At 35.7% G+C, this 23,736-nt stretch overlaps 6 protein-coding genes across 8 annotated transcripts; 3 read left to right on the plus strand and 3 right to left on the minus strand.

Annotated features, from left to right (window-relative positions):
• Positions 1-21: 21 nt before the first annotated feature.
• Positions 22-1,413, plus strand: LOC103846311. The gene is made up of 4 exons (XM_009123217.3): positions 22-204; positions 471-606; positions 690-783; positions 1,021-1,413. Exons 1-4 carry the CDS (start codon positions 168-170, stop codon positions 1,240-1,242), a joined length of 489 nt encoding a protein of 162 aa, XP_009121465.1. The 5' UTR covers positions 22-167; the 3' UTR covers positions 1,243-1,413.
• Positions 1,414-1,521: 108 nt separating this feature from the next.
• Positions 1,522-3,525, plus strand: LOC103846312 (dnAJ-like protein slr0093). Its single transcript, XM_009123218.3, has 7 exons — positions 1,522-1,804; positions 1,907-1,984; positions 2,116-2,191; positions 2,744-2,817; positions 2,906-2,979; positions 3,093-3,139; positions 3,220-3,525. Exons 1-6 carry the CDS (start codon positions 1,772-1,774, stop codon positions 3,133-3,135), a joined length of 378 nt encoding a protein of 125 aa, XP_009121466.1. The 5' UTR covers positions 1,522-1,771; the 3' UTR covers positions 3,136-3,139; positions 3,220-3,525.
• An 85-nt stretch (positions 3,526-3,610) lies between these two features.
• Positions 3,611-7,043, minus strand: LOC103846313 (pentatricopeptide repeat-containing protein At5g16640, mitochondrial). The gene has a single exon (XM_009123219.3). It carries the CDS (start codon positions 5,664-5,666, stop codon positions 4,170-4,172), a length of 1,497 nt encoding a protein of 498 aa, XP_009121467.1. The 5' UTR covers positions 5,667-7,043; the 3' UTR covers positions 3,611-4,169.
• Positions 7,044-7,281: 238 nt separating this feature from the next.
• LOC103846315 (serine carboxypeptidase-like 7) lies at positions 7,282-10,468 on the minus strand. 2 transcript variants are annotated; one of them, XM_033282686.1, is made up of 13 exons: positions 10,315-10,468; positions 10,082-10,227; positions 9,817-9,893; positions 9,588-9,710; positions 9,393-9,426; positions 9,268-9,305; positions 8,999-9,100; positions 8,795-8,881; positions 8,263-8,409; positions 8,102-8,173; positions 7,852-7,973; positions 7,576-7,735; positions 7,282-7,488 (listed from the first exon to the last, which is right to left on the minus strand). In XM_033282686.1, the coding sequence occupies exons 1-13, from the start codon at positions 10,434-10,436 to the stop codon at positions 7,408-7,410; spliced, it is 1,311 nt and encodes a 436-aa protein (XP_033138577.1). In that variant the 5' UTR covers positions 10,437-10,468; the 3' UTR covers positions 7,282-7,407. The 2 variants fall into 2 exon arrangements, with proteins under 2 accessions (XP_033138577.1, XP_009121469.1); XM_009123221.3 differs by having other exon boundaries at positions 9,393-9,495.
• Positions 10,469-10,750: 282 nt separating this feature from the next.
• LOC103846314 (protein TIC 40, chloroplastic) lies at positions 10,751-14,156 on the minus strand. Of its 2 annotated transcripts, XM_009123220.3 has the most exons (14): positions 13,847-14,042; positions 13,539-13,659; positions 13,388-13,445; positions 13,240-13,257; positions 12,521-12,857; positions 12,312-12,418; positions 12,124-12,187; positions 11,895-11,979; positions 11,750-11,790; positions 11,623-11,668; positions 11,436-11,530; positions 11,230-11,333; positions 11,107-11,154; positions 10,751-11,026 (listed from the first exon to the last, which is right to left on the minus strand). In XM_009123220.3, exons 1-14 carry the CDS (start codon positions 14,040-14,042, stop codon positions 10,973-10,975), a joined length of 1,374 nt encoding a protein of 457 aa, XP_009121468.1. In that variant the 3' UTR covers positions 10,751-10,972. The 2 variants fall into 2 exon arrangements, with proteins under 2 accessions (XP_009121468.1, XP_033138576.1); XM_033282685.1 differs by having other exon boundaries at positions 11,107-11,333; positions 13,847-14,156.
• A 233-nt stretch (positions 14,157-14,389) lies between these two features.
• LOC103846316 lies at positions 14,390-19,536 on the plus strand. The gene is made up of 10 exons (XM_009123223.3): positions 14,390-16,724; positions 16,812-16,863; positions 16,939-17,174; positions 17,257-17,290; positions 17,369-18,123; positions 18,198-18,369; positions 18,455-18,559; positions 18,640-18,731; positions 18,814-18,967; positions 19,051-19,536. The coding sequence occupies exons 1-10, from the start codon at positions 16,606-16,608 to the stop codon at positions 19,330-19,332; spliced, it is 2,001 nt and encodes a 666-aa protein (XP_009121471.1). The 5' UTR covers positions 14,390-16,605; the 3' UTR covers positions 19,333-19,536.
• Positions 19,537-23,736: the final 4,200 nt, after the last annotated feature.

Consider the following 23,736-nt stretch of genomic DNA (forward strand, 5'->3'; position numbering starts at 1 on the left):
CCTCCTCTCTTATCACATTAGTGAGTGCTATTACTTAAAGAGGGAAGGGTGCTTAAGTAAATTCGCATATATACAAGATAATCCAAAACGTGTCAGCAGCATATTATTCTCCTTCTTCGTCTTCCGAGTGTTCGTTAGATCAGATCTCTTCGTGTTTTACATTTCCAATGGCGTCCTCCTGTGTTGCTAATCTTTCTCTGTCAGGTAATCTATCCCTTCTCACTTCATCCCGATCCTCGTAATTTCTCTCTAGCTATTTTACTTCCAATCTGAGATCCACAAATTGTTTGTTTACGGTTAAATGAATCTTCGAGGATGTGTGTCTGTTGATGTTCTCATGTATTATCAGCGGTATCATCTGAGATGATAGCAAGTTCTCTTTTTTTATAGAAAAAAATTGCATTTTTATTTGTAAGCAAGTTTTTTTTAGAGGATTTATATTTAGCAAAAGCCTCTTCATTCATTTACAGGTGTGTCTCAATCTCATTATGTCAAGGCAAATGGGTTGTCTACCGCAAAGCTCAATTCGATTTGTAAAACCTCTGCATTGAGTATCCAGAAGAGATCAAACCGGAGTCGCAAGTTTTCAGTTTCTGCAGAGTATGGGTAAGTTATCTATATTCTCTTGTCGTGAATACTGGACTTCAAAAAAGGTTGAAACTTGACTCTCCTAATGATGATTTATTCAGGAGTAGGAGAGGAAGTGGTGGTGGTGATTTCGTTGCTGGTTTTCTTCTTGGTGGTGCTTTGTTCGGCGCTGCCGCTTACATCTTTGCTCCACAGGTCAATTTCTCTCTTTTAATGTCACTTTGTCTTTCATGTTCAGAGTTTGTGGAGTGTGTTACTACTTGAATAGTTTTTTTTTGTATGAAACTCTATTGGAATGAATGATGACGAGTTTATTGAGATTTTTATCCTCATGACTGTTTCATAGTCTGATTGGTGGTTCTTGGAGCTTTGGATGATCTTTATATCATTCTCATAACCTAATGATTTTGTTTTTCTCGGTGGGTGCCTCAGATACGAAGATCGATAATGAGTGAAGAAGATGAGTATGGTTTCAAGAAGCCAGATCAACCAAGTTACTACGATGAAGGTTTAGAGAAAACAAGGGAGACCTTGAACGAGAAAATCGGACAGCTTAACTCAGCTATTGACAATGTCTCTTCGCGTTTAAGAGGTCGAGCAAAGAAGACTTCTTCCCCGGTCGAAACTGATCCAGAAGTTGAAGCTACTACTTGAAAAGAACACAAAACACTTTTGCTTCTTCTCTGTTTTTTTTTCCATTCGTAATTGATCTGTTGTGCTTCTTCTTCTTATATGTTGCTGCTGTGCTTCAGTTAGAACTCGTGCAAAGTGGAAAAATATACAGTCTTTTTGTTTTAGTGAATTTTAATTTGGTTTAACTCAATTCAACGCAGGATTATACATGTAGTTACTAGTTTATGATGCATCTTTTATTTTTATGAAAATAAACCAAAAAAAAAATAAAAGGAAAAAGACAAGAGAGATGGATAAAACATTGGGCGGTCGCGTCGTCACACAACCAAAACAGAACCCCAAAGGCCAAACCGCAAAAACAATAAAGGCAAAACCTTTCTACATCCAAATTCAGACACACAAAGATAAGCATAAGATTCCTTCCTTTTTCTCAGAAAAGTTTCGGTCTTGATTTTGTTGAAAAGGAAAAAGAGACACCTTTCACTTTTTAGAGTCTTGGAGGGTTTCTGTTTGATGACGTGCGAAGAGATTCTTCATTTGTTCGTGTCAGATGGAAGACCATGATAAGTCTCCCCCTCCCAAGGTGGTCTTTTTGGATTCTTTATTTGGAAATTCTGGAAGATGATTATGTTTGCATGTTTTCATTTGATATGGAAACTTGTGACTCTTTGTTTATGTGTTGAAGGATTACTATAAGATTCTAGAAGTTGATTACGACGCAACTGAGGAATTGATCAGACTCAGTTATCGCAAGCTTGCTTTGGTTAGTAAACATTCCAAGACTCTTCTTGCTTTGAGATTGAATCTTGGTGTTTCTAGATTGAAGAAAATTATTATTATTTTTTTTTTTTGCTGAGAATGTTCTCTTTTTTTTTTTTGTGGTTCCATCGACAGAAGTGGCATCCTGATAAGCACAAAGGCGATACTGCAGCTAAAGAGAGATTCATAGAGATAAATGAAGCTTATAACGGTTAGTCTCTTTTGCATACCCTGCATCATCTGAACATAAAAAGATAATAACCCATCTTAGTCCCCTAGGGTAGTGACAAGCTTCAGCGAGCTGTGTATTTGCTTTTTTCAATTGGTCTACAAAGAAATAATTCATGATGGAGAAGAGAAGGAGAGGAGAGATTTGTTAAAAAACATGGAATAGTGTAGAATGAAGATAGACGTTTTATGTAGAGGAAGAACCAAATTTTGGCAATGAGAGAATAAATTACTAAAGCATTCAGCTTTATCCATTTAAGCTTCTTGACCTTTATGGTTCTGTTTAAGTATTCGGTACGAGTACAACTCTATATAGGTTAAGTCCTCAGATAGTTTTAGTTACCTCTCCATCTCTGCCTCTCTGTGAGCTTGTTTCCTTAAGATTACACAGCATTTTTGTTTGTCTTCATCACCTTAAATCTGGCTTATGTTTCTGTCGACACTTGAGAATATGATAGGAAACAATGTGCTTGTCATGTCTTGAATTAATTAATTTGCTAATGTTACATAATAGCTTCTTCTTTCTCTTTGGCAGTGCTGATTGATCCCGCTGCACGTTTTGAGTACGATTTAACCGGCATTTATGAGATTCACAAGTATACTTTACGGGTGTGTTAACATATTTTCTTGGGATTGTAGAAATCTTCTTTAAAAACATGGTATTTGTGGAGATACCCCCAATGCTTTCTTTATACAGGAATATCTAGCCAGATTTAAGGGAATGATACTCACTTGCAATGGCCTTGGCATCAGCCAATCCTTAGCACCATGGTAACCTCTCAAGACTTTCAGTTTTCTTTCTCCACAATTTCAAATCCTTATATACCTTATCACGAAACTGTATATATATTCTAGCTCGTATTCATCGCTAAAACCTTCTGCAGGACACATCAATTGTCTGAGACCACCAACAAACCAACAGACTAGCAAGGTTGGTGTTCTTTATTCATCTCTTCTTGCCGCTTGGATCCATTTCTGAATCACCAAGAAAATTCCCCATTACCTTCACAGGATTCTGGATAAACTGAAGGCAGAAGTTAGAGGAGAGCGCTATAAACTGTGTCAAGATTCTCACACACTTTCCCATCTCACCGGCCTTTAACACGGTGTGTTTGTGATGTACAATACTGAAGCCGTAGGGCAGAGCAATGATGACATATTGAAATGCTTTAGTTAGATGTTGTATTGTTTCTGAATCTATATAGAGTTAGAGAAGCGTATATTGTTTCTGGTTTTAATTCATACAGTGGTGATGATTCAGGTCTTGTAGTAAACTATTTAGAGAGCTTTACATAAAGACATACTATTTATGAGGCTTGAGACGCGAAAGAGAATAATACAATCAATGGATTGAAGCTTCTGTCTCAAAGATTTATATGCAGGCTTCGAAGCAGTTTTTAACTAATTGAAGCTCGTCTTTTCATCTGATTTGACATACACTTTCTGTTATTTTCTCATATCTGAACACGCTCAGACATTTGCCAAAAAAAAATGGTACAAGAACTTTGCATACCAAAAATTGATACAGACACTCAAAACATTGATTGGTGTACAGTATAAGAAAGAATGTAATGTACAATTTTCAACTTTCAGTCAGCGACTAATAACATGGCCCCGTCCGATAGGTTCAGCTCTTCTCATGAAACCTCAACGTGGTTTTGAGAGACCTGAGTTTCTCATTCCAATGGAAAACATCCTCTAAGAGAGACACATGATACAGATATGATGTGAGCTTTGATTCTGTAGTCTCTGCCGTCTATAAGTCCCAAGTCCCCTGGGATCTCTATGGTTTCTCCTAATAAATATGAACATGTGTTAGCTCATCTCAGAGTATCCCAACCTCGGCTTCGAAAGATCTGCCTGATCTTTCCAGGGGCAAGCATCTCACAGGAAGGAGCCTGACTTAATCTTGCAAGCTCCCCTGAGTTAGATGATTCACTTAGTCCTAAACTAAAGCTTCACTACACACAACATTCATTTGGTAAGATCCCATCTTCTTTCATCTTCCTAAACAACGCATCAGCCTCACGCCGTAAGCCCTTCTTATACAACCCCAACATCATCGTAGTGTATGTCCAAATATCAGGCACAAGTCCCTTGAGATTAAGGCTACAATACAAACCCCAAGCCTCTGCAACCTCACCAGCTTTACACATCCCACGGATAATGATATTATACGTAACTATATCACCCTCCATCCCACTCTTCTCCATACCCTCCAACATCACCAACGCTTTCTCCACCTTCCCATTATCACACAAACCATGCAACAAAACATTGTAAGTCACAATATTAGGAGACACACCAGAAACAACCATCCTTTTAAAAATCTCTTCAGCCACATTAACCTTCCCAGCTAAACAATACCCCTGGATAAGAATAGTATAAGTCACCACATTCCTAACAACCCCTCTCCGAGACATCTCGCAGAAGAGCTTCATCCCATAATCAACCTTCCTAGACTTGCAAAACCCGTTAATGAGAATACTATAAGTCACCACATCAGGGAAGCAGCGTCTGCTAACCATATACTCAAACATCCGCTCCGCTTCATCTAACCGACTACACACACAAAGCCCATCGATAAGCAAACTGTAAGTCACAACATCAGGCTCCAGAGACCTTCTAACCATCTCCTCGTAAAGCTCCTCAGCCTCTGAAAGACTCCCTCTTTTCACACAAGCGTCAATCAACGCGTTGAAAGTAAACACGTCAGGGCTAAGACCACTCTCACTCATACACCTCACCATCTTTAAAGCCTCACCCCATCTACTCGCGTTACAAAGTCCAGAGATAAGAGAGTTGTATGTAACTACATCAGGTCTAACAACCTCCATTTGATTAAAAAAGTCCAAAGCTTTATCCACGTGGCGGCTCTTACAAAGCCCATCGATCACAATGTTGTAGATAACCACATTAGGTCTAACCCCAATCTCCACCATCTTACCAAACAAACGCAGCGCCTCGCTCACCCTCCCGCCGCGGCAGAGCCCGCCGAGGAGGGACCCGAACGTGACGACGCTCGGGGTGTGCCCAAGCTTGATCATTTTCGCTAGAAAGGATAAAGCTTGAGAGAGTTTCGAGCAGCGGCAGAGACAATTTACGAGAATGTTGTAGGTGTAGAGGTTGTGAGGGACGCCGAGGATCTCCATCTGCTCGTAGAGGTGGATCACGACGTCGTGGCGGTTTAGCTTGGAGATTGCAGTTAGCAGCCTGCTGAAGTCGGCGATTGAAGGAAGGGGATGAGATTGGATCATGTGGAAGAAGAGTTCGAGGGAGTCGTCTAGGTTCATGTGGCGAAGCTTGTTTCGTAATGTCTCTTTGTAATCTGTGTTGTTGTTGCTACTGCTAGTGTAAGCTCGTCGTGAATTGAGAAGTGGGTGCGACGGTGGGTTAGCTTTCTCCGGGAGGTTTCGATGGAGAAAGGACTTGGCTTTGGAAGAGATCGATCTCCTCATGGTGGTGAAAGCTTTGAGCTTTCGTTTCTCAATCTCTCTCCCAGGAGAAAAGTGGTTAAACCTCAACACCTAACCGGCGAAGGATTCACCGGTTCGGTTTATCAACTGAACCAAATTGTTTTAAACCAATCCGTGTCAGATTGATTCTCATTTCTCAGGAGTCTTTGCTTTATTGGCCCACAACTATTGCTTTCTGTCAATATTTCATTAACAGCCCAAAGTAGCATTACAGGCCCACAACTGTTGCTATATTGTCATTTCATACACTTTTACGTATATTGCTAGGCATGGGAGTTTGGGGTCTCAATCGGGTTTCGGTTTTGTCCAATCGAGTCTTGATTTTTTAGATTTATAAAGATCTGTCCCATTCAGATTATATGAAAGCTCGGTTTGGGACCGGTTCGAACTCTATTATCGGGTTAGTAAATCTTCAAGGACCAAGTACAATCCAATGTACTTTCGGGTTCAGGTCCCAGTCGGCCATTTGGTTTTAAAGTACTTGTTTTATACATATTTTGTAACCAAAACATAAGTAAAATCTGTTATTCGGTTTCTAAGCACTTGATTTGTACCTAATTTGTGATCGAAACATAAGTACAATCGATTCAAAAATAAGACAAAAACATCAAACATGATCATTTAAAATCAAACGAAAGGAAAACATATGTATTGATAGAAAGAAAACCAATAAATGAAAGCATAAAAAAAAACTAAATTATCATGAAATAAAAAAATTATTCAATGAAAACAAAACCAAAATCTAAAAATTTCAAGCCTCATCCGTCACTTTCAAGTTTCAATCATCAATCCTCGTGTAATATATAATTATTTTAGATGTTTGATAATATTTTAGTGTATTTTGGATATATATCGGGAATTGAGATCACTTTTGGTACAAGTTTCTATTTGGGATTTTGAATGTTTCGGATTCTATCGGATATTCATTTAAGTTCAGGTTCAGATAATACACATAATCCAAAATACCATAAAACAAGATCTGTTTGGTATTTATGTCGGCTTCGGATCGGTTTGGACTCATTTTCATCGGATCAGGTTCGGTTCGGATTTTTGGGTTCGGTTTATTTGTCCTATATATTACCATGGGATTAATTACTATGAAAGTTTCGGAATTTATCCTGGAAATTCAGTCACGCTCACTTAAAAACTGAGAAAACAAATTATATCCAAAAAAAACTTGAACTCATATTTAAACCAAAAAAATACTGTAACTTTCAAATATTAGTCATTTTAACAATAATTTTTTGTTGATTAGATCATTTTAGAAACCTGATAAGTTTTGTTTAACATGTACATCTATTAACTCGATAAACGATGTCGTTTTGAAAATTGATTAAACATTAATGAAATGATGTTGTTTTACATCTGTAAGCATTTAAATCATCTTCTCTTTCGCGAAACCTAAATTTTCTAATGTTCAAAACTCAGAGCCATTGAAAAAAATCATTTATTTTGTCAATTTACCTAGTCCACACAAGATAAATTGACGAGATAAATTATTTTTTCAATGTAGTATTATAATTTGTCCTGGAAATCAGGTCACAGTCACTTGAAAACTATACTGTTTACTTTGGGTTTTGAAAATTTAATATAGGTATATCATAATGAGATTTAACCCAAATCTGAACTGCATTGAAAATTTTAAACTCGACAGTACTAAATAGCAAGATGTTATAACACCAATGACATTTATAACATGACATAATAATGCTAAGAAGGAATTTTATAAAGGTTGACCACTTATCCACCTCTGAAACATGATAAAGCTTTCTTCTGGTTTAAATTTAGACGTGTGCCCACCTCCCTGTAAAATATATAATCAATTAACCTTCATTGATATCTTGTTCATACGTTGCAACAATTTGTGTTCAATGTAAAAGTGAAGACTTACTTTGACGGTAGCAAATGTCATTTTATTGGCATACGTCTTAGTGTATCCAGTCACTTGATTGTGTATCATCCATGGTCTCCACTTGTCAATGATTGAATAGTTAAGAGATCTTATCCACGTTTGTGTCGCAGTGAAAGGAATTGTCATGTCGTGATCACCGCTAGTCACCAAAATGAAAACAAACCTCATCATAATTCTGTATAAACTATCTTGATTTTGTATTGAAAAAAAGAAATTTCTTAAAAAATATGGAGAAGCAATAGTTTTAAATCCGACCTGAAAATGAGGGATGGGTAGCCTTTGATACTGTTATTCAGATGGTATGGTACACTGCTTTTAATGTCTTTATTATAAGGCTTATCCTCAGAAGAACAACGTATCCACTTTCCTATACTTCCCTACAATCCATAACATATATAGATAATAAACCTTATAGTGTTTGATATTTGTTTGTTTAGCATTACAGCATTGTCATTAATAAGATGTTAATGAATATAATGAATGAAGAATATGATGATGCAATTACCTTTGCTACATGAAGTGCTTTCTGCACGCTCTCGTCATTAGCCCACATGGAAGCTTGCAACTCTGAGTAAGCCTACAAGATTAGTGATTCATTTGTTCATCATCCATCTAAATTATACGATGAAAAAGCACATACAAAGAACAAGGAGATGGATTGTTTACAATGCAGTTGGGAAACGAAACCGAAAAATTTGTAGGGAGAGTTTCTCTCAGGTCTCTTTTTAGGACATGCTTTGGCCAGAAAAGTCCCGGAGCTGCAACCGCGCATATTGGTGCTAGTACATGTCCCAAGTATATGCCAGCAATGCACTGCAAATAACAACAAAATGTTCGAATAGTTAAATGTGATCATCATTGAGTCCGGTGCCTCAGGAAAATGAAATACTGAGAATATCATAATATTAATTTATATATGTTTCTACTTTCTAGTAATACTAATATACTCTATATGTTAACTGTTGATATTTGAATAGTTGGTTATAGAGTTGGTTTCAATTGTACATGTATTTTAGATTAATGGTTTAGTTACGTTTAGAGTAGAGTATATAACATGTAAATATCCGATTTTTAAAGTGGAACGCGATTGAATACGATTAATTTCATCTGAATCTATGTTCTCTAATACTATATGCGATACTATATACGGCTTATTATTTTTATTTTTATTGCTAATTAAGGAGAATTAATTCTATACCTCGTGGTATTCTTCAACGAATTGCAAGCATTCTATGTTACCAGGATCCACCTTTTCATAGTTCCCGTTACAAGTTTTCTTCAATGACTGCCAAAAAAGAAGGAAAAAGATTAGTTTTCGAACTGACCATTATGTTTTCTTCATTATGGTTTGTAAAAACAACGTGTAACATAATATTAGAGTTAAACATGTTCAAAGTTATACTTCGTAGAGTTCGTCAGAGATTAGAGCCATTCCATGAGCAAATGGAACACGATGGTTATAATCAAACTCCTGATCTGTCGTCGGGTTTCCAATCACATAACCCTATTTTTTAGAGAAGAGAGCATTGTAACTTGAATGTTAACGCTCGACTGAAAAATTTATAATATAGGTTTTTTTAGTAAGGGTTTGTAGTATATGTTTTCCATCGCAAATTTCCCTCACAATTTGTATTTAGATATATATAAGAAGCACTCAAATACAAATAGAACCTGGAGATTTATTTGAGGTTTGAATCCAAGGTCATTTCCTGCACCATCGTCATCAAGAGTATGTAATAAAATGGAAAATAAAAATAATTAAATTGAATCAGAAAGATTTGAGATTAACTTTGGACCTTTGGAGATTTCTTGAACAGTGGCCGGAATAACCTTACCAGCATAAGAATTTCCAGTGACATAAAAGGGATTAGAGATAAACTCTATATGCTTATCTAGCCACTGTGTTACGAAAGAGTAAACACTTTAAATGTGTCTATATATAGATTACGATAAATGCTTCAAAAGACACTTAAGTGTTGTTTTTTGTTCACCTTGAGAAGAAACTCGTGGATCCGCTTAGCTTCTCCTGAGTCACTTGGCGTATCAAGAAGTTGAGTTTTTGAGTAGGAGAAGCCAGTACCAACAGGCTGGTCCAAGTATATTATGCTTGCAATCTAAGAAACAGTAATCCAATCTATCAACCAAATAAACAATGATCCAATACTTTTTATATATAAAGATTGTATATAATCAAGAATATTGAAAAACGACAAGCCATACCTTTGTCCACGAATATGTAGTAGAAAGCAAAGTGGGAGTACCTCCATTGTAACCCTCAACTCTGAATTTAACAGGCCCTATTATATTAGCGAAAAGTTTCTTCATTAGAAAATAAAATGTATATATGGTTAAGCATATGAGAGTGTTAAAATAAAAAAGAAATGCATGCCTGGATGTTATTTACATGGGTTTAAGCCTCATTAGAAGAGCAACCAAGTCCTCATGCATGATGTGTTAAATAAAAACGAAATAATGTTTTCGTTACCATTCTCAAACAGAAGAGCGGAGACAGCAGAGCAACCAGGTCCTCCAGTTAACCAGAGAAGAAGAGGATCTTCTTTTGGATTCCTCTCAGATTTAATGAAGTAATAAAATAATTGCAGTTGCTCTTCTTTACCCACACCGATATACCTTTGATGCCACAAACAATTGATCTAATATATGATTTTTATTTCAAACATATGAAGATTACATGAAAAAGAAATAAAAGAAACAAACCCGGTTTCAAGCTCAAAAGGAAGAGGACCTTCAAAACCAGGAAGGTACTTGACAATGGATCCCGAGTTTGCATGTGGATTCAAGACCATAAGTACAAGAAGAAGAAGCAGCAGCAATTTCATAGCCTTTTTTTTTTTTTAAGTTTCTCGCTACCTTAATCACATGATACTAAAAAAAGGTCTCGTAAAATTACAAAACAGCAACTCATGTCACTATCAAGCTTCTACATCTGTTCAACTAGGACCACATTTATAGTCCTGTGCACTATCATCATCATCATCTCGCTTCTTGTTTGCCTCGAGAGCCACGACAACTGTTTCTATCTATAACCTTTGTTCATAGCTTCTTTCGAGGCTGCTAAGCTTTCTCAAAACCAAAATCCACCAAAAAAAGGTGTTACACGATTCAAATTCGCGGTTGCGTTTACAAAGGTACAAGGTACAAACCCGTTATTCGATATATAGAGATGTAGATGGATAAAATACGGTTATACAACAATTGATCTTCTCTGATCTGAGCAAAACTGAACCAATTTTGTTAACAAAACAAAACATGTTTTTTTTTTCCTTCTCACTCCTACAAAGCTAAAGAAAGACATGAACCTCTGATCCAATAAGATAGAAGTCATAAAACCAAAAGAGGTGATCAGCGAGCCTTTTCAACCCGTCATTCCTGGGAAGAGCTGCGATATCTTGTTGAACACATCCATTACCTGCAACCGTAAAATTCTTACAAATGTCATTGCCTTGACATGTTTTCAATGCACAACTTAAATACGATCGAGTGTTTTACCTCTTTGTCGTTTTGGTACTTCATGATGTTCATCGGGTTCTCTGAGCACTGCAACAACAACAACAATCGAATTGATTTAGAAATCATGTCAAAGTATATATTTAGTGAAGAAAGAAAACGTACTTCCATTAATGCTGCTTGGACTCTAGGATTCTGGAATGCCATTGCAACATCAGGATTCTCCATAATCTTAGAGATGACTTCTTCTGGAGTCAGTCCTATTTGATCTGAAAACATCGTTTCAAATTCATCAGTGTTTTAAACCTATGCCACAACCATAGAATAGTATAACACTTTGTAGCAATTGATAGGTGGGATGATTTGGTTACCGAATTGTTGCTTCACTTCAGGACTATTCAGGTCAAAATTCTTTAAGGTCTCCGTCATTCTCTTGTCCCATTCACCACTCCCACTCATGTTATTCCTAAATCCATGTCAAACAAACAAAAAGCAAATTCTAGTTTTAGAGATTCTCAAAAGCAACGGAGAGGAATAAACTTGTAAAATGGAACTTACAGCATGTCCTGTAGCTGTTGACGGTATTGAGGATTCTTAAGCATCCCTACAAAGTTTCCAACAGTTTAGCCTTCAGAAGCAATGCTGAGAACAAGGACAGTAATAACAGGATGCTTTAAACACTCACATTTGAAAGTTTCGGGGTTCCTCATCTCCTCAGGCAAATGTCTGTATTCATACAACACAATGTTACCAAATGTTAAGCAAACAGTTTTGAAAATAAACTTAAGAGAAGCATTTTTAAACAAAGGAGGATAGGGAAGATGAGTTACGGGTAAACCATCTTCTGAACTGTTGGATCTTCCATCATTTTCTCTAAAGCTTCTACTGACAAACCAGCCCCTCCTTTCCCAGCGCCTGTATAAACAACAGATAGGCAAAGGGTTCAATTTAAAAACTAAGGAAACCGAAATAATCCAGAGGAGAGAAAAAATCATGAAAGATGAGATATGCAGAATACAAGCTAGGCAAGTGATGAAAACTGATATTCTTTTAACTCACCTAAAGATTGAAAAACCTCTGAAGCAGTGGCACCATTGGCAGGAGCAGCTCCATTTTGCAGAACCTTAACCAAAAGATCAAATGGGATAACACAATAACATCCCAGATTAGCCAAATCAGGTCAGTTTTTTTGCATCATCGCTCGGTGTGCTGTGCAGATACATAAGAAAAAGAAAAAAGAAACTTACATCGTCAAATAAGCGAGTTTCTTTGGGGGCACTAGCTTCAGAGACTTCTGCATAGTTGCTAAATGGACTTTCCTTTGTGGTTTCCTCAGGGGAAACGTCTTCAAAGGCTGTATCACGATACAGTTAAAGAAACTTCCAAATTAGAAACTTAGAAAACAATAAAGCAAGAAGCTCGAAATTTAAGGTCACAAGAGGAGGTAAGAATCTACCGTAGTTCTTTTCTTCTTTCTTCGCTTTGTTTTCCTCTAAAACAACACTTGGCTTATCCACTTCTATATTCTTTGTAGGAGGTGTAGGTGTAGTTTGTGGCTTAGACACAGGAGGCCTATCTACTTTTGTAGCTGTCACATCAACAGTAGCCCCTGAAGACTGGGACTGAGATTGAAACGGAGAGGAAGTAGGGCTTGTTTGAGGAGGAAATGGAAACGGAAAAGGTGATCCTGATCCTGCTCCTGCCCCTGTTGGGAATCCAGGATTATTAAACTGGCTGTTTTGCGTATTCATCTGGTTCATCATTGTCTTCATAGCTGTTTGCATCGCATATTTCTATAACCAAAAAACAAAAACATGTCCAGAGAGAGCAACAACCAATAAGAGAATACTGAGAGAAAGTATTGAGAAATATATTGCAAAAAATATAGTTATGAAAACTATTACAGGTGCAAATACATGTGTTGCATCACTAAATCCATAACGGTATGTTGGTTATCTAAAAAGTTCTATCTATGAATAAAGTGACTAGCCAAAACAAAAGAGAAGCAAATGCTTCCATGCTTAAATCTATAGTTTCAGAACGTGTGATGCGACCAGTTCAGCTTTGGTAAGATAACCAATCTAATGAATACTATTTCAGATACTATACAATATAAATAAAACATGAGGCATAGTTGTGAAAAATATTAGAGAGTTAAACAAAGTAACTGGGTACCTTTGCGTTTGACGTTACCTGTAATCACAACACAACAAAAAAAAAAAGAAAGGAATTAGGTACATATTCTTTGATACTAAAAGCAAGAAGGAATATGAATAGAGAGAGAAACAAAGAAACTAAAATTAACAGAAAAAATCAAACGCACCCATGAGAACAAAGCTGATAGCCCAACCCCAACACCAATCCAGAAAAGTGGTGACCCTCTACACACACAAAAATAAGGTAGAATCAAACTAAGCTCACTGTCCAAAAAACAAGCATGTAAGTAAGCAGGAAAATGATTGGGGTAAAATTACATGGTTGACGAAGATGACGGTGGTGGCACAGCAACACTAGGGGAAGCAACAGAGGCTGTCTGTTTATCACTTCTCGAAGAAAATATACTTGCAAAAGCCTTCGTCTTGTGTTTCACTACCACTGCAAAAATAGATAATTACACAAAGTCATGGCCTTTACTGGAAAAAAAAGTTTGAATTGCAAATTAAAAAAAAGACAAATTCACAAACTTTTTTGGCCACAGAGGTGGGTTTATAATTTGAATTTCAATCATTATAGAAAGTGAGAAGCTTTCGTATTCTCAATCCGAGTGGGAGTGAAAGCTAACCAATTTCTCCAGTGCTATCAGATGGAGAGTGAGATTGCGCGGAGGAGGCGGAGATTTTGGAGCGACGGAGGAGAATCTTAGGACTCCGGCGGGAAAACCCTACAGGGGGTTTAAGAGAGGAGGTGAAGTTGCATCCGATTAAGAGCTTGGGAGATGAAGAAGAAGCTGAGCAAGAAACCAAGGTTAGATTCTCCATCTTTGTTGTCTCTTTGCTTTTGATGGAGAAGATGACTGCAGAACGAGGAGAAGAAAAACGCTTTGGTTTAAGCTACAGTATCCTTCAAGCACGAGACTTGAGTTTCTTGGATCCTCTGTAGCGATGTGCACCGAAACTTCTTTCGGGTTTACAGGTGGCAAGTATTTAACCGTCGAGATTGCTATATTAAAGATATAATCCAAGGGTGCAAAAAAAAAAAACACTTAGTGATAGTTCCAAAAGTTACCCTCTCTTTTGTTTACACTATAGCTCGTCTCTATTTTAAGGTAACGTTTTAACACCGTAATCAACAGATATTAACATGGGGGATTTGGTAAAATTGATTGCTTTTCTAAACAAAAACAAACGTTTTATTTTCACATGCACTTGAGAATATATTTTGAGATTATCATCTACTCAAAATTCAATTTTAACTAACGTCCTCAAACCTACATTTTAACTATGTGTCATTTTCCTAGCCGTATAGCTTGGAGGGATCAAGGCAAATAGTCTAGCAATTCAAACAGATACAGCCTATCTGTTAGCTTATGTAGCGATTAAAACAGATGCAGCCCATCTGTAGCTTGATGTAGCAACATCTGCCATGGGCCTCTGAATAGATGATATTATCTTCACTGTTCGACTTAACAACGGTTATGCAGAAGTTGAAGTTGTGGTTATCTAAGTTTTACTGTTAGGCCATTTGCAAAAATATAATTGGATGGTCATATGTTAAGACCAGAGACTGATGCAAATATGGATTAGGCGTAAACGGAGTAATATTCGATGTGTTTCACCTTTCACAATGAAAGGATCTTATTGCTTCCATTTGTTACTCACGTAATTTTTTACAGTCAATTTTTTATTTATATAATCCACTTTTTATGTTCGTCATCTAGTCATTTGAGGTTCAATAGTACACGGGCCAAAGCTTTTCTACAGCATCAATGCAATGCTTACAAAACTAAAAATCCAATCAGTCATCAGGCAAATCTAGTGCTGAGATTCCAGAATCGTTTAAAACCAAAATTGAGCACCCAAAGAAAACGAATGGTAGAAACAACAAATAAGAAAGCTGCTTCTCAGATAATGGGCCAAAGGCTTTCCACATATAAGAACTTGAGAAGATGTTAAAGGTTCTTCAAGATTTAAACAAAGAGAATGTCAAACAAAAGCTCAACACTGCTCTCTTCCTTGATCTAAAACACGAAGGAAAAAAAATCCCCTTCAAGCATCTTAGATCAAAGTGTCATCAAGCAATGCAGAACTCAAGAAGCATCTCTTCAGCTTAAATCAAAAAGTACCAAAACAAATCCTCAGCCCTTCTTTTCAGTGTGGTTAAAGCAATAGAATCATCATAGAGCAGCACAAGAAACAAACGAAAACATAGAAACTACAAATTAAAAAAAAATAGTACCAAAGGGAAAGCTGCTTCTCAGACAAAGGGCCAAAGTTTGTCCACATGAGAGGGCTTGAAAACGTGTCATGAAACTATTCCAATCAGGAAAAAATATCAATAAGATCTCAACATTACTCTCTACCTCAACCTAAACCACGAAGGACAAGACCTTCAAAGCGACTTAGATCAAGGTGTCATAAAGTAAACATCGAGATCAAACCAAACCTTTCCCTAGTCAGAATCAACAAGTGCCACAACACATTCTCAAACCCATCTTTTTCAGTGTGGTTAAAGCAAGATAATCATCACAGAGCAGCCACACAAACCAAAACAATTTTTTTTATTAAAAAGGTTGACACTTTAACATTAAAAACACGAGACAGAAGATGTTGAATCTCGAGAAAATGATAGAATCCATGTGGAAAACAAATTCTACATGTCCAGAGATTACAAAGACGTTTGATTTCGCATTGGAACATATCTCTCTGTTAAAGCTACATGAATGAGAAAGCTCACAGACTCTTAACGCAAATCTGTTCCCTTATATGCTAATCTCGTAACCTAAAGTTCCGGACTTTCAACAATAAAAAAAAAAATCGGATCTTTTGATAACAGAATGAATGAACTTTCGTGAAGAACAATTTGCGGCGAGATCTAAAGACGAAGTCTTTTATTTATAAACTCTAGGGTTTTTAAACATCGCTTTTAACGAGCCCTAGCTTCTAGTTTAATGGGCCTACAGGCCCAATACTGTATCTTTGTCTTCTTCTTCTCTCTCTAGGCTCTGTTTCTGTCGACGGAAACATGATTACTCACTGCTTGACGAATCAGTAAAGCCTTTCTCTTTCAGTTATTCATTGAATAGAGGTTAGGTTTCTGTTTTCTCTGTTGTTGTTCATTCACATGACCAATAAAAATTCTTTCTTCTTCGTTTCAAGGGATTCGACAAATCTGAGATTATCCTCTGTTTTAATGTCCTAAGGAGATTCGTTTCTTCGTTATCAACAAACCCTCTTCTGTTTCTCTCTATTGCATCTATCTCCGTACTTCTAAGCTGTTGTTGTCTTAACCCAATCACCAAAAAAAACATCCTTTTTTAAAAATCTCGATTATATCAGCTTCTTCATTCTCCATGTGCGTCTCTTCTGTGTTACTCTGATACGGATGCATAAGATGTGCCATGAGCCTATCAACGTCTCTCCGGTAGAGTCCGGAGTTACGTTCAATGAGTTAGACCACCTCCCCTTGACGACACGGCGGAGTTTGTTGCAGCCTAACGCTGCGTGAGTGCTCTCTATCGTTTACCTCTGTATCAATTCACTTTACTTTTACTTTTACTTATTTTTTCTTTGTCTTCATCTGTATTGTAGATCGAATGTTGACAGTGTAGTGAAAAGGGAAGAGGATTGCTTTGATGAGCTGGTAAGTTTGGATGAAGAAACCTTTTGTTACATTGTTGCTATTAAGTTTAGAGAACTGATTCTGTAGTTTCTCCAGGGCGCAGTAGTGCCAAACTGTGATGCTCCAGAATCTGTAAACACTCAAACTCCGGAATCTACTAGCATTGGTTGCAGTCAGGGTCTAATTGAGTCTGGAAACTCAAGACCACAGAACAACATTCTTCTAGTGTCTTGTCGTAACAACAGATTTGAACAAATTGAAGAAACCACAGGGAGTGATGATGCTCTTGAACATCTCTCACTTAAAGAGAGGCGCAAATTGCTACTAGAAAGGTGCTTTATTTTGTTTTAACTTATATATGTTCACAAGCTCTTGATCATTTGTGTCTAATGGTTACAATACTTGTTGTTGCAGGATGGTGTTAAGGTTGCCAGAACCCAACTTAGAGGTAACAAACTGACGAGTTCCTCCAGATTTTGTAATATTCTTGTGTGGGATCTAATAGGGATAACTATTACAAGTGCAGGATAATACTAAAGATTGCCATGAAACCGATCTTTTCAAAATAAAAGCCGAGAATTCATGCAAAAATGGGATAGCTTCATCTTCTGCGGCCCGATTCAGCGGCTTTCTAGAGAAAATTGATTCTTTCCTCTATAAGAAAGTTAGCATAGGTTCAGTATCTGAAAGCCAGCTTAGTGGAGTTCAAGAGAATGATATTCCTATTGCTAACAAAAGGTCTTTTGAGTTGTCACCTGAAGCCAGTTTGCATAGTGATTACGAACACTCTCCATTAAGTAGTACCTGTTATGCAGCTGTAACAGAAAAGCAGAGAGATAGTGTAAAGAGAGTCAAAAGGAATCCACGTCCTTTGAACGTGAGTGAGATGCAGTTGAATCAAGATGTATGTGAGCCTTTAGATGATTCCTCCATGGATAACAATGAAGAACCAGATCCTGTTACCTCAGAGCAAGTGCAGGTCAAAAGAGAGGTGGAAACACGTGAGGAAGACGAGATAGATTTTGTGAATTTGATCTCTCGCTTGACTCGTTGCACATCTGCTCCGAGTCCTGCTAGCTTTGTGAAAGACGAGGCTAGTGAATTGGATGAAGATGAGATAGACCATATGAAACTAATTGATCGGTTAAAGCTTCGGTCTTCTCATGGTTCAAGGCATCATGAAGCTCCTCCTAGTTCTCCACCACCCTCAGGTTTTAGCTTCTGTACATCTGATGAATACGTTAAACCTGTGAGGGTATCGAAGCGAAAGAAAACCGCCACGTGAGTCACACTGTTAAATCCTTTCATCTATTTGTTTCATTTGTGATCTTATGTTATGAAATAACCTGTTACAGGAACTCAATTGAGACAGCTCTGGAGGAAGATGCTCCTGGTCTTTTACAGGTACTGATTAAACAAGGGGTGACAGTAGATGAACTCAGGCTTTATGGGGAGAATGATTCCTTCTCAGATGATTCTTCACTTCTTGAAGAGACCTTCTCAGAGCTGGAAGATGTCATCTCACAGGTAAAACAATCATTCACTTATCTTTACAAAGATAGCTTTTATCCGCAATGTGTCAAAAGATTTGAAATTGTTTTAAAACTATCAGCTCTACTTCAAACGAGCAACTGGTCCTAAACTTCTTAACTTAAGTTTCTCAAAAGATTCAAGAACCAGCTATTGCTTGACCTGTCTCTTCTCCCTCATAGAACAGGTACACAACTCTGGTCTTCCCAGCTTTTCTTATTTTCTATATTTCACTTTCTTCATAGCGTGTTTCCTTTTGTTTTCAAGGCAAGGTATCTTCGGTTTCGCAAATGGCCTGTTGAATGGGGTTGGTGCCGTGATCTCCAATCTTTTATATTCGTTTTCGAGAGACATAACCGGTAAAAAACTAACTCTCTTTCTGTCCATTATCTTTGCAGCTAAACTATTCTTATTGATGTTACTTGTTTTTGCTGGATACAGGATAGTAATGGAACGCCCTGAGTATGGCTACGCAACATACTTCTTCGAGCTCAGCAACACTGCATCAGTAGGATGGCAGATCAAACGGTTAGTCTTGGCCATGAAACTAGCGAGCTGTGGCCGTTATCAACTTATTGAAAACAAGCCATTACTGGTAAACTCTTTTCTCTCTTGATCACTTGTTAATATGAACCAATATATGTTCTTAAATAAGGGTTATTATCCTGAGCCAAAAAGGTAGGAGAGGATATGACGGAAGGTGAAGCAGAAGTACTGATGAAGTACGGTTGGGTTGCGAACACGGGGCTGGGGACAATGCTAAACTACCGTGACAGAGTGTTCCATGACAGGAAGAGCCATAAAGAGACATCAGAATGGAAGTCTAAGATTTCTAAGCTTCTTGTTGATGGCTATAACAGTGGAACTATTGTCTCAACTTTCATTGTTCCCCCTGATGATGTCGAGGATGATGATGATGCTGGACTTGACATGGAACAAGTTAAGCTCGAGAGTTACTGAAAACTGCGAATCTCTCTGGTTGCAACTAGTTTGTTCAAGAGTATTCAAAATGTGGATATGAAACCTTAGATTATTTATTTGATCAATTAAATTTGGTAGACTTTGTAAGCTTATTAGATGAAAAAAACAAGCTCACTTTGCACCATAGGACTCATAAGTTTTGACAGTGATGCTTTCATTAATAACCACACACTCCAGTTTCCTGCTGCGACTGTCACTATAGTTTTGTGGTGTGGTCGTGGGTACTATTGATTTCAGGCAACATCATGTGGACTTTGGTGCGTGAGGCGATAAAAGGTCTCATCACAATAAGAGAGACTTTGTGTAGCCTTCAAAATTTAATGAAGATTTGATCACATTCTGAGACTTTATTCAGTTTACATTATACACATCTAATGATTCTTTTCGTCAACCATGTTAAAAGGTTAATACAATTTATTCTTATAATTTATGTTATATTTCAGATCATATAAATGATGAGGTATCTCATTGATATAGATAAGTATTTGGAATATATCTAAATATTTTATTATTTATTTTATTATCTGGAATAAATTTATATTAATTATCTTTTATTTGTATTTTTTTTATTTTAGTGGTATTTCTATTTTAATTAAGATTAAGATTTTCTAGATTTAAGAATTTGTCATAAATAGGCATTGAAGGCTAAAATTGTATGCAGACTTTGATAATTAATAAAGTAGATGTTGTCTAATACCTTGTGTGATTTGATTAAATTCATCAAGCATGAAATTGATCTCAATAAGCTATCGAAATAAACTCTTGATCGATCGATCCAAGAACATGTCTCTAAGAACCATAAAGGTTAATTGATCGACTGTTCAACTTATTTGTCCGCTAAGTTGATGTAGCGGACAAATAGGTTGAACGTCTGATCAAGAAACCTTTAGGATTCTTAGAGACATGTTTTTGGATCGATCAAAAGTTTCTTTCGATAACTTCTTGAAACCAATTTAATGCTTGATGAAATTAATCAAATCACACAAGGTATAAAACAATATCTAATTTATTAATTATCAAAATATGTATACAATTTTAGGCTTCAATACATATTTATAACAAATCTTTAAATCTATAAAACTTTAATTTTAATTAAAATAGAAAAATCACTAAAATATGAAAAAATACAAATAAAAGATAATTATCTAAATTTACTCCAAATAATAAAAATAAATAATAATATATTTGGATATATTCCAAATATTTATCTGCATCGGTCACAATAATGAAACTTCTATATTCATATTAATAAAAAAAAGTTAAGTTATATAGTGGCTATATATATATATATATATTTACTTGGGTAACTTTGCTAAAGGGATTGTACTTTTGTTTTAAAGTTGTGAAGTATAGCCAATGTGTCACAATAAGCAGGAGAACGAAACTCTACTCATTCACAAACTTCAAATGTATTATAATCATTGTTGTCGTTAACAAAAATTTCTTTTCCACAATTTATATATAAAAAGTTATCCACCAACCTAACTATTTATTATTTAAAATTCTTTGAAACTTAATAATTCCCTTATCTTCCTGTTTTCTCTTCTCTTTAATCCATCATTCACAGTTCCACTACCACCCCTTTGGCTCTTCTTTGTGAAAAGTCATGTCTAAGTAATGATCATATTTGTTATGAGAAAAGGTTCATATACATGTACTCTTTTTCCACTTTCTTTGTATTTTATAATCTTGTTTTTATAAGGAAAACATATTATACACTTTATGGCATAAAAGGCATGTATGTTTTTTATTCAGCCAACCCAAAATAATTAGGATCTTCACAATTATTGGATGGAAGTTATAATGTGATTCATCAGCTAGAAGGCACTTATCTTCTACATTTTCTTTCGAAAATAAAATTAAGCATGTTAATACGCATGATTTTGTATAAGGATATTTAATAGCTATGAGCTTAATTAACGTAACTTTTGTTAGATTTTGTTATTGCACCACTATATTTTGATAAATCTTATATGTATTATGTTTAATTAAGCCTGAACAACTGTTGTGCAAATACAAAGTTCGATCGTAAATCGGTTTATGGATTAAGACTATCTTCAATGGTTTACTTTATTTTTTATTTAAAATATAGTAATTCTATAATAGAGATGAAATTTATTCTAATGGTATTCTATTTTAGAGTTATTCTATATTTGTAATAAACTTACTTTTCACTCTATTATAGAGTGAAAAATAGAGTACCACTAAAACATTTTTACTTTAAACTCTATTTTATAGTAAGAAATAGAGTGGAGTTAGAGATGCCCTAATGAGAAGAATAAATAGTATTATAAGTAAATTGTTAAACTTCAAATACTAGTTTGTATCTTTTGACAAAAAGAAACTGGTCTGTTAGCTTACATGGTAGAGCATTTCTAAATCACTTCTTACTATAATATTTAGAGGTAAATTCATTTCAATCCATTCTTTTAATTTAAATATAGAGAAATACATTAAGTAGATACTATCTTTATTATAAAATTACTCTATTATTATTATAAAAATGGTAAAATACTCTGAAGATGGCCTTGATGCCAATAAATTTATTTGATAAAAGAATGATGATGTAATGTGACAATCAAAGTATAAAAATTCCGATAATTCTTTTTGTCAAAATGGTTTGGTGAAAGTTGTTACCACTTGTCTATCAATCCCATTCACTTGTGGTCCATTTGTCTTAAGCATCATACACATACAAATACATAATACACAGCAGGACTAGTCATATATATGGGGGCAACAGCCTTATGAAGCCACCGCAGCCCCTCATTTTGTGAGGTCCTACATAAATATGCTGCATTTTCTTTTTCATTTTTTTTTGTCACGAAATATATGCTGCATTTTCTAAAACTGAAAATAATAACTAAATGATAGTTGAAAACAATACTGTAAATATGTGCACACGTTTTTGTTTGATTTGATTCTTATCTGAATTTTTTTGTTTGGTTAATCGAAATGGTGTCTATAATTTAAAGTTTATTAAAACATTCGATGATTGGTTTATTTAAATTTTACATTCTTCTTTATAAAAAAAAATCTACATTCTTCAGGAAATTTAGTCATCATTTAAACGATAAACCCTTGTATATGTAAAGTTATTCTACATTATTCTTTTTTACTAGGGACCTGCATATGTCAGCATCGAGACATACATATGTTGACGAAATATGCAACACATGTGTCATCATCACTGCATACATATAGACATATGATATATGCAAGTGCGGGTTGATACATGCATGCGTGGGTCGGTGTAGTTTCGCACTTTTCCAAAACATATATCTGATTAATCGTTTCGGACCAATGATATACGAAATTATTTAAGTAATTAATCCACCTAGCTAGACCACTTAGGTAAAAAATGGAGCATCCGTAAATCTTGTATTTTTATTTTTTTACACTGTTTTTTTATCGACCGGCCAATTGTTAGAAGAATGTTTGTCACTGACTCATTAACAGTACTAATACTTGTACCAATGATAACCAGTGGGAGTGAGTGTAGAGGTTTGATGCTCCACCACAAATGCTTTGAAGGTTGAACGTGAGAATTGAGAATATTTAGTTGCTGGAGTTATTAGTATATCCTGAGATTCAATCATATGATCGTGACCTTGCGTTGGTGAAATCTCGTAAATAGTGATCGATTTCATCACCATGACGCCATCATCGTATCACCATTTAGTATTTTCCACTTTGATTCGAAAATATTACTTGTTTTCAAGCAATCTTCAACTTTTTTCTGGTGTGTAGTGAAACTAGGTATATGTGTAGCCATCAAAAGTCGACGCCAGGAAAAAATATCTATCTATATTATACTAGAGGAAATTAAAAAAAGTTGGTAAACTTTTGGAAGGATTTAATATTTTGGAATTAATATATTATTTAATTTGTCAGTTAATTGCAATTAAAACTGAAGGACATGATTTTTTATTGACTAAGATGTTCCAGAGCTGAAGTCTGTATATTTTTCCAAAATCGGAAACCAGAACATAATTTTTAAATAGCTTTTTCAAAAATATGCATTATGTGAATTTAGATCAGTATAAAAAATCAGTAAACTCTGTATTACATGTTTTTTAAAGCTACTGTGTATTAGATGTTGTTATAATAAAATGGAAAATAACTGGATTGAGAGACATCAAAGGAAATTGAACGCAAGCGACTAGTGGGATTAGCTTCTCAATGCATTTGTAATTATGTGGTCTATTTTGATTAATTATTTAAGCTATATTAGATTTAAGAACTATATCATGAAAACTATTTTGGTCTGTCATAAAGATTATGAACTTATTAAAAAATAATAATCATTACTAGATTTGTAACAAATGGTATACATGCGGTTAGAGTTCCATATTTTTCCGTCAAATATGTCAAAATAATCAA

This window comes from Brassica rapa, chromosome A10 (genome assembly GCF_000309985.2).
Source record: "Brassica rapa cultivar Chiifu-401-42 chromosome A10, CAAS_Brap_v3.01, whole genome shotgun sequence".
In the NCBI taxonomy this organism is placed as follows: domain Eukaryota; kingdom Viridiplantae; phylum Streptophyta; class Magnoliopsida; order Brassicales; family Brassicaceae; genus Brassica; species Brassica rapa.